This window comes from Zeus faber (assembly GCF_960531495.2).
Source record: "Zeus faber genome assembly, chromosome: 13".
Classification (NCBI taxonomy): domain Eukaryota; kingdom Metazoa; phylum Chordata; class Actinopteri; order Zeiformes; family Zeidae; genus Zeus; species Zeus faber.
The window spans coordinates 4,530,242-4,539,676 of NC_137198.1; the positions used below are offsets into that span (position 1 = coordinate 4,530,242).

General features: G+C 51.1%; 1 protein-coding gene across 1 annotated transcript; it reads left to right on the forward strand.

The window, feature by feature from the left end:
* The first annotated feature begins 6 nt into the window (after nucleotides 1–6).
* Nucleotides 7–7,010, forward strand: exd2 (exonuclease 3'-5' domain containing 2). The gene is made up of 10 exons (XM_080012203.1): nucleotides 7–68; nucleotides 1,394–1,459; nucleotides 1,551–1,963; nucleotides 2,099–2,355; nucleotides 2,825–2,948; nucleotides 3,075–3,403; nucleotides 3,643–3,749; nucleotides 4,251–4,386; nucleotides 4,764–5,138; nucleotides 5,703–7,010. The coding sequence occupies exons 3-10, from the start codon at nucleotides 1,595–1,597 to the stop codon at nucleotides 5,917–5,919; spliced, it is 1,914 nt and encodes a 637-aa protein (XP_079868329.1). The 5' UTR covers nucleotides 7–68; nucleotides 1,394–1,459; nucleotides 1,551–1,594; the 3' UTR covers nucleotides 5,920–7,010.
* Nucleotides 7,011–9,435: the final 2,425 nt, after the last annotated feature.

Below are 9,435 nucleotides of genomic sequence, written 5' to 3' on the forward strand. Positions count from 1 at the left end.
CGGATCCACACTCAGCGGATCCACCGTGAGGAGCAGCCGCCGTCGGGGCTGGAACTCGGCTTCCTCAGGTCGGTGCAGACTCCCGCTTCGCGTCGCTGAGACTTGTATTTATTTATTCTTTGTTGTTATCCCGCACGGTCCCGCACGGCTGTCGGTGCGGTGCGGGGTGGGGGGCGAACCGGCTCCCGGACCGGCGGCGGCGCTTTCCGCCCGGCGGTTAGCGGTTGATCTGCGGACTCCCAGGCGGGGCGGCGGGGCACGCTCTCTGGCGGCACCGCTCCGGTGGCTCCTCCGGTCGGCGCTTTCCGTCCTCCCCTCTCCGCCCCGGGAAAGCGACGTTTAATCAGGCTGCCTCGTCAAGCAGGTTGACCCGGGCTTCCTGCCGTGAGCTGCCGCGAGGTTTCATTGTGGCGGATTCCTCCCGTTCCTCCGCTGACGTTAATTGGAAGTTCTGTTGTTTTTGTTTTTTAACTCTTGCCAGCTTTGGAAACAACCTGTCTGTCCGCCGTCCTCCCTGTCTCTCTCTCTGCCCTCTCGCAGAACGTTCCCTCGAACAGACGCGCTGCGCTCGCTCCGCTCGGCATGCTAACCGCGTTAGCTCAGCGCGTGGCTGCCCGGGGGGGAGGGCAGCTAGCCTAGCTCCGCCTGGCGGAGTCACAGCGGAGTCACAGCGGAGTCACAGCGGAGGGGCTCGGGCTTCTAAACGCGGCTCCAAACCACAGCTGCTCTCGGAGCGGAGCCCCCCCCCCCCCCCCCCCCCCCCCCCTCCCCGGTAACGACGAAACGAACGGGGAGGTCCGCGTGAGGCTCGTGGCGGGCACGTGAAGGCGGACCTCGCTGTCAATGAAAGGCGTCTGATCCCACGTCTCGGGGATGGTGGCTCAGGAGGTAGAGCTGGTGGTCTAGTGATCTAAAGGTTGCTGGTTGGATCCCAGGCTCCTCCTGCTAGCATGCTGTAGTGTCCTTGAGCAAGACACTTAACCCCTAATTGCTCCTGATGGCTGCGTCCGTCGCTGTTTGAATGATTGTAAGTCGCTTTGGATAAAAGCGTCTGATCAATGTAATGTAATGTCTCGACGTGGAGCCTTGAGCCGCTTTTCATTGCTGGCTTCTGCGCCACGGATCCTAGTTGCACTGTCCTCTCCCCGACTAGAGGGGGATGTGAAGTTTGACGGTTGCTGTGGGCTCCGGCCAATTTATTTTTATTTTTTTTCCGGAGGATCATTTCCATTCAATTGCAGAGAGAAACAGCTCAAATATACATATAAGTAACAAAAATAAAACCAGCGGGAGGAAAGGAAGGGTGGGGGGTTTTACGACGAGGGGCCTAATGTGGAATCGATTTGAGGGTCTGTTGTATGACGCTCAACATCTGGTTCCTGTCTCTTCTCAGAGGGATGCAGCGTCCACTGGAGCCCCAGCAGGAGAGCCCGCTTTCCAAGGCATCGCGCCGACAAAGGTAGACACCTGAATGTTACCGGGCGTCAAGGATTGGAGTTTGGGCCTTTAAAACCACAGCACTCAAGGTCTTGGGGTTTTGTTCTTTCCAGCCTTGCTTTCTGAGCCAACCCCCCCTCCCCGCTTCAAGCCCACGATGTCCCGCCCGGGGCCTCTGTCCACGGTGGTGACCGCCGTCCTGGGAGCGACCTTGGGAGGTCTGCTCCTATGGCGGGTGGTTCGGTACCGCATGCAGAGGAAGAGCCTGCCTTCCGCCCAGAAGGCCGACGCTCCCGCCGAGTGGGCTTCTTCTTCTTCCCCGGCTCCCGTGGAGAAGGCGCCCGAGCGGCCGCCCGCAGACGCGGCCGCTTCCCCTGCCGCCGCGCGGAGTAGGATCCCTCCCCCCGAGGAGCTGCTGGAGGCGCAGCCCGTGCTGGTGAGCTCCGAGGAGGAGTGGGAGCGGCTGTGGCCCTCCCTGCAGAAGGAGCTGTCTCTCTATCCTGTGCTGGGGTTCGACTGCGAATGGGTAAAGAACGGCGGCCTGGAAAGTTATTTTTGCATGGCGGGGATGGAGGCACACCCCAAAAATAAAAACCCTTCCCTGCCCCTTCCTTCGGTATTCACCCTTCTCCCCCCCCCCCCCCCCCCCCCCCGTCCCCAGGTGTCCACAAAGGGCCGGACCTCCTCTGTGTCCCTGCTGCAGATGGCGTCCTACTCGGGGCTGTGCGTCCTGGTGCGGCTGGTCCAGTTTGGCGCTGACGAGCAGCGCTTCCCGCTCAGCCTCATGGAGGTCCTGCGCGACCCCCGCGTCCTCAAGGTGGGCGTGGGCTGCTACGAGGACGGGAAGCGTCTGACCCGCGACCATGGCCTCCCGCTGGGCTGCACCGTGGACCTGCGCTACCTCGCTCTCAGACAGAGGTGTGTGTGTGTGTGTGTGTGTGTGTGTGTGTGTGTGTGTGTGTGTGTGTGTGTGTGTGTGTGTGTGATGGGCCCAAAATAATAAGAAATGACCTAAACCGTTGGAGGCAGTTATCTTTTTAATTTCATTTTCCACACTGTCATGTAATCTATATCGTTTTGTGCAACTGTGGTCTGATAAGTCTAATATAATCAATAACTCCATATCAATTTGGCGATATTTTGTTGTTTTCATAACATCTACACACAAGATATGAGTGAAATGAATATTATGACCGCTGAGTAGGACAGAACTTAACTGTCACGATCCTTAAAGACAACATTCAACCATGTCATGAAAACCAAAATCCGGTCAAGACACCGTGTCTTTTGAGCAACACGATCCAAAGGAAGACGAGGCGCGACGGTGTTGAACCCGGCGGAGGCGGAGCGCCCCGCCCGTCGCCTCCAACCCTCTCTGTCTTTCCAGGCAGGTGTTGAGCAACGGCCTCAGCCTCAAGTCGCTGGCGGCCGACATGTTGAACGTGTCCCTGGACAAATCCCTGGAGCTCCGCTGCAGCGACTGGGAGGCGGAGCAGCTGAGCGCGGAGCAGGTGAAGCAGCGGCTTCCGCCTGCCCCCCCCTGCCTTTTTTTTTTTTTTTTTTTTTTTTTTTTTTTTTTTTAGGCCGTGTTTAAACGTAACTTGTATAATTTTAAAAAGTTTTTCCTCGGGCTCTAGATGAGCTACGCTGCCAGGGACGCCCAGGTCTCCATCGCGCTCTTCTTCCACCTCCTGGGCCTCCACTCCTCTGCAGCCGGCCCCGCCGCCTCCTACGCCCAGCTGGCCGCCCCCTGCCAGGGGCTGGTGGACGTGCCCTTCAAGAGCCGAGGAGGAAGAGAAGGCGGAGGAGGAGCAGCAGCAGCAGGAGGAGGAAGAAGAGAGGGAGAGGAGAGGCGGCGGCGGCAGCGGAAGCCCTCCTGCGAAAACCCAGAGTCTGGAGATCAGGAAGTCCCAGACCCCCGCAGGAACAACCGCAGGAAGCCGCTAGGTGTGGGCTACTCCGCCAGGTGAGTGGCGTGTCATGATCTTTTATTTGGTAATTAAATGGGGGGGGTGTTTTTTTGGGGTTTTTTTTTTTGATTGTTTGTTTTGTCTGTCCTTGCATTTGTTAGATTTATTCTGACTTCAGTCTCATCATCTTCATGGTGAGACTGGATTCCCCCAGATTCTGTCCAGCTGTTGTCCCTCGTTCTGTGCCCTTGTTGAGGCGTATTATTTAGTTTGTTCTTCCTCTTGTATTTCCCAGAAAGTCGCCTCTCTATGACAACTGCTACCTCCACGCACCGGACGGGCAGCCGCTGTGCACCTGCGACAAGAAGAAGGCCAAGTGGTACCTGGACAAGGGAATAGGAGGTGCAACCATGTGTCTTCACAAGTATAATACACAATGTGGGATAACGCCTCCAACAGGGAATAACAAGTGCACGTTTTGTTCATTGAGTATTTTTAAAAACCACGCCGGTTTGTGCAAAAGTATTTAACAGAGCTGTCGGAAAGAAGCTGAAATGCGAGGCTGTATAAACAAAAAATGCGAACCACACACACACACAACTCACGCAAATAAAACCATGCACATGGCTGCCGTACGCAGGAGGAAAACGTGAGTTATGTGAGTGGGATGGAAATGGCTCTAAGACGACTTAAAGAGCAACCCTATCAGCTGACGTCTAGAAGTGGCCGCACCTGCAAACTGTAGCCATGGAAACAGCCGACGACAGTGACTTGGACCAGGGTTGAACTGGGGCCCTCTAGGGGTCTGTGGAGGAACTGCAAGGCATCTCCGCAGCAATATATAAATGATTTATTTATTTATTATTATTTTATAGCTTGTAGTATTTCTGTGTTTGGACGCAGAGCTCCAGAGCGAGGAGCCCTTCATCGTGCGGCTGCTGTTCGAGCCGTCGGGACGCCCTGACTCCCAGCAGGACTACTATCTGACGGCCAAGGAGAACCTCTGTGTGGTGTGTGGGAAGGAGTACTCCTACATCAGGTTGAGATTCACCTTCCTCTCCTCTGTGAACATAGATTTATTGCAGTTTTTTGGTGCCATCGGGCAATTCGGCGTGCGAGACGGTGAATTTGGGTTCGTTAGACGGATAAATAATAATAAAATGTTCTCCCTTCCAGACCTTGATTGTGCTTTTATGTCGCAAATAAAGTCGCTTCTCTGGAATATGTGGAAAATAGAACCTTTTTTTCTGTAGTTTTATTTTGGGTATTTTGGCATGACTTATGATTCAGTATTGGAATTTCAATTAAAGATCTTCTGTGAATGTGTTACATTCTAATATTCATTGGTAGCAAAACATCCATCCATTGACTAACACCACCCGAAATCTCCATTTATCATTACTTTTTTTTTTTTAGGAAAAACATCGTCCCGCACGAGTACCGCCGCCATTTCCCCGCGGAGATGAAGGACCACAACTCCCACGACATCCTGCTGCTGTGCACGGCGTGCCACGCCGCCTCCAACGTGCACGACTGCTCCCTGAAGCAGCAGCTGTCGGAGGAGTTTGGCGCCCCCCAGGGTTGCGAGGAGGGCGTGCGGCTGCTGGAGGACTCGGAGCGGCGCCGCGTGCGCTCGGCGGCGCGCGCCCTCCTCAGCGCCGGCGACGCGCTGCCCGAGCAGCGGCGCCACGAGCTGCGGGGCCTCGTCAGGAGCTTCCTGGACCAGGACCTGGACCAGCACCTGGAGATCTCCACAGAGATGCTGCAGGAGGCCGCCGGCCTGGAGACCAGGTGAGTGCTGCAGGGAGGGGGTTGAGATGAAAACTGATTGGAGGGCGGTGTGCAAATCCAGAACCGCTTCCTACGTTTTCGGTCCCTCAGCAGGGAGGCTGGAAGTCAGAGGGAGGGGCCGGAGTGTTTGGATTATTTGTTTCATGACGCAAAAATCCATTTGTTTGCGTGGAGCCGATTGTGTCGTTTGCGTTTTGGAGGTGAGGGGGAAGGTTCGACTCTTCTCAGATTTGGTGCCTGGCGAGCGTCTCGGTAGAGGGAGCCGTGCCGTCGGGGAGACGGGTGGCGAGCGAGGGAGGATGACGTCCTGACGAGTCGCTGGAATTCCCTCTGAGTCATAGTCGTCCTTTGTTGGCCTGACCCCAGACGCATTTTTAAGATTTGCTCGCTACGACCGACTTGTTTGAGTCACGGAGGAGGAGGAGTAAAAAAAAAAAGAATAGAAATACCAAGTTTTTAGGGAAGATACCAGATGCATTATGGGTAAAGTTATGACGAGAAAATCGCTGTTTCCGACTCAAACTTGACCTGTCTGTCTCTGTCTCTCTCTCTCTCTCTCCGGAGGATCTGCAACGAGGCCTACACGCCGCACGGCCTGAAGGTGGTGCGGGCGCACGCCGAGCGCGGCCTCCGCGGCCTGATAGAGCTGGAGCGGCGCTGGCGGCAGCACTTCCTCAGCTCCATGCAGCCGGGACACCTGCCGCCGCTCTGGGCCGTCGACCACAACCACAAGAAGTTCCTCCTCAAGTACGGCACGGACCTGCCCATCAAGCTCAACTAACCCCTCCACCCCGAAAAAGGAAGGAGCCTCACCGGCACGGGACGGTTCCACGTCTATGGATCTCACTTCCAGTGGACGCCAAAACTCTTTCCTTGTTGTTTACCAGCCGCGCCTCCTCCTCCTCCTCCTCCTCCTTCTTGGTTTTGAAGGAAAAGTCCCGGTGGAACCAGTTTGGCTGGAGACTGGTGTTCAGATCTGTTCTGGGGGAGATGATCCCGGGGGGGTTCCCCGTCTGAGGTGGTCCGGCCCAAATAAGCCGAGGACCCAGAACGGTCCCGAGGGGAACACCAGCACTGAGTCCGTCGATCCACGACGGAGAAAAGGCCATTTGAATATGAGACCAGCTGTAGTGGTTTTTTTTTTATGAATAATAATTTATAAAAATGAAAAGGGGGAGGAAAAAAAAAAAAAGAATATCTAAGAATGTTTTAGCGTACGCTGCACCCTAACCCTTAACCATCCCTAAGCCTCCCCTCTAGCTCTGCCGCCGCAGGGCCGCAGTCCTCCTCGCTCCCTCTTCGTCTGTGCTCTGCAGAAACGGGCTCTTTTTATTGTGGCGTCCTGTTTTGGATGTTGTTTGGCGCCTCCTCACTTCGTTTTCAGCCAATCATCTCCTCCTCTCAAGTGGATTCGGTTGTCGGTTTCCCAAAGGCGACCCGGAGGTCGGGCTTGGTGTTCTGCTTCCCGTTTGGAGCTGGGCTCGCTCTCTGGGTGTTTTTTGGATTGAAGCCCACTTCCGGCTCGCTGGGCCGGAGAAGAGGGCGCGGCCGGGCTTTGATCTGACACGTCCTGCGTCTGCTTCTCCTCAAGGTCGGGGGCGGGGCACCTCCACGGCTCGTCTTTTTAAATGTGCCCCTAACCCTAACCCCCGCCCTCCCCCCGACCTGATCGCAGCGCCGAGATGCCGGCGCATCCCATGTCACTACACATCGGTTTTGCCGCCGTTGCGGGGGGGGAAACAAAAACGACGCCCCTTCTAGCAAAGCACAGGTTTTCATGCCGTCGGCACGAGAACTGCATTTTGTTTGTATTGAAAATGTATGAAATGGATCCTTTTGTGTTTTTATTGCCAGTTGTCCACTCATAAAAGCAGAAGCATTTTCTTAAATTGTAAGTAAATTAAAAAATAAATGTCATGTTTGTATTCTGTTCATGATTTGTGTTCTTTTCTAGCTCGTTGCCAAAACTGTGAAATCAAATTGTAGGGGGAGGAAGGGGGGGGGACCTCTGTGCACTGCGCTGAGACGGAGCAAAGCAGAACCTTAAATGCAGCTGTGGGTTGCCAGGTGTGAACTGCCGACGGAACTCAGCAACTGACAGAACTGGCAACCCGAAGCGCAAGCTTCGCGTGCGTACGTCAAGTCCCCGTCCTGGGAAATGAACCACATATCCTCCAAGTAAATCATTTTATTTATATTTTTTTGAATTTGAAGAAATGGATGTCATAACGTTGAAATGTAAAATGATGTTAAAACCTGTTGGGGAAACCATTATCTGACACCTCCTTTGTATTGAACACTGTTATGCAATTCAGCATTTAAAAAAAAAAAAAAAAAAAAAAAGATGGCCACATGTCCCATTTTATTTTTTTATTTCTTACAAAATCACAGTTTAATAAATAGTCTGTAAAAATTAGTACAAAAGCAGTTTTCTTAACATTTCATATATGAATCACTCGTGACTTTCGGGTCAAAGGAGTCTTTAGTTGGATTTTGTCAGGAATGACTTTGTTTTTCTCTACAATCTAGTTTTGCTGAATTAAGGCCTCTTGATTTTGGCATCAGAACAATCTGTCAGTCGAATGTTTTGAATCTGAAGTTGAATTCGGACACAAGCTCCCCTGGTTTCACAGTTCAGTCAGAAAGCACAAGGATACAGAAGAAATCATTCAAAATGGCTCCACATGCAGATGTGACCTTGCGCACGCACACACACACACACACACACACACGATGCTGCTTTAATAAAGGGGAATTCCACCAAATGTGCAGTTTAAAGATGTGTGCAGCCACATAGAAGGAATTTGCCGTGGGCCATTACTCCCTTGGTTGAACAAAAACAAAACGTAGAAATAATAATCTAGAAAATAAATATCTATATACAGTTTTTTTAATATATATATAATTGAAGAAAAAAAATAAAACAATATATAATTGTATGGTTTGGATGTAAAAACAAATGTCACTTTTCTTCTCCTTATACATCAAATATATGTTTATCTGATATTTGACACGAGGGGAAGAGCAGTGTCCACATTTCCAGACTGAACATCAAAAACACAACTCTTGAGCGGAATTCTCCTTCACAGAGGCTTGGTTCTGAATGACATCACTCTGACATCTTTACTGCGTCACAGCGCCTCCTCTGGCCAGACCGCAGGAGGAGCAGCGGTCACAGAGGGGGGTCGGTCCCGTCAATTCCACTCTGATCAAGCCCCCGTCCTGCTGCCGAGGGTTAGACGTTTCCTTCTGGACCACTTTACTGCATATTATAATATAATGACAACTCCTTTCATCAGTTCAGCTGAAGACACTTGAATCGATGAACCGGAAACAGAAGCAAAACGATGCACAAGAAATGATTGAGGGAAAAGAGAAGGACTCTTCCCCACCTCGCCCCCCGAGATCTCTGCATCTGTTCTGAAGGGACATTTTTGATTAAAAAAACAAAAAAATAATAATTACAATATTATCGTCACATCGTTTTTTTTGCTGTAATAAAACAAAACAAAAAACTCACAAATATTAATTTTCCTTAAAGGTATTTCCGGACTAAGAATAAGGCATTTTATTTTAAATACATTTCCTAAACAGTCCGACCTTAAACCTTTATCTCCAACGGGATACAGCATTTTGAAGCACTTTTCCAATTCTAAGACATCATTTGTAGATTTTACACTGGTTCATAAATCAGAGGAGGAATTATTTAAACCAATGCAAACGATTAAATTGCTAATGTGTTTTTAAAGACGTCTTTAAAAAACAAAAAGGTCATTTTAACAGACGCAAAACAATAGATTGTCGTCGTAACATCGTAAAACACAAACTCACACTTTCAAAAAAAGTGGGTCTGGGCAACTGGCTAATAATACAAATAAATACACGAATGAAAGAAAAAAAACTTGTGAGGGGGAGAATTCCTGTCGTCTTTTTTGTTGTTGTTTTTTTGGTCACAGGCTGCGGGCGGACGTTAAAAAGGTTGTATATTCTGATATTCTGCTTATTCTAGTGTGTCGAGCTGCTTTTGAGGAGGATTCAAAATGATCAGAGATAAGAAACCAAAACGTCCCCCAAAAAGCTGCGATTTAGAACCCCCCCCACCCCCATATTATTATTATTATTATTATTATTATTATTATTAGGGGTCCACCTAATAGTTGTATCAAGTCGCAACATACAAACTGTAGGAGTCCATGATGCGTTTCATGGACTCGGAACGTATCGGAAAACTAGGACCTGGAAAAACATAAATAAATCCCAGAAAGCCGCCGCCGCCTCATGACATCGCCACGTCACC

Excerpts from the sequence above, each read along its gene's own strand:
- exd2 (XM_080012203.1), top strand. The coding sequence starts at position 1,595 with ATGTCCCGCCCGGGGCCTCTGTCCACGGTGGTGACCGCCGTCCTGGGA. Across the intron at positions 3,404-3,642 it reads GGTGTGGGCTACTCCGCCAG|AAAGTCGCCTCTCTATGACA; the intron begins GTGAGTGGCGTG and ends TGTATTTCCCAG. Across the intron at positions 3,750-4,250 it reads CCTGGACAAGGGAATAGGAG|AGCTCCAGAGCGAGGAGCCC; the intron begins GTGCAACCATGT and ends GTTTGGACGCAG.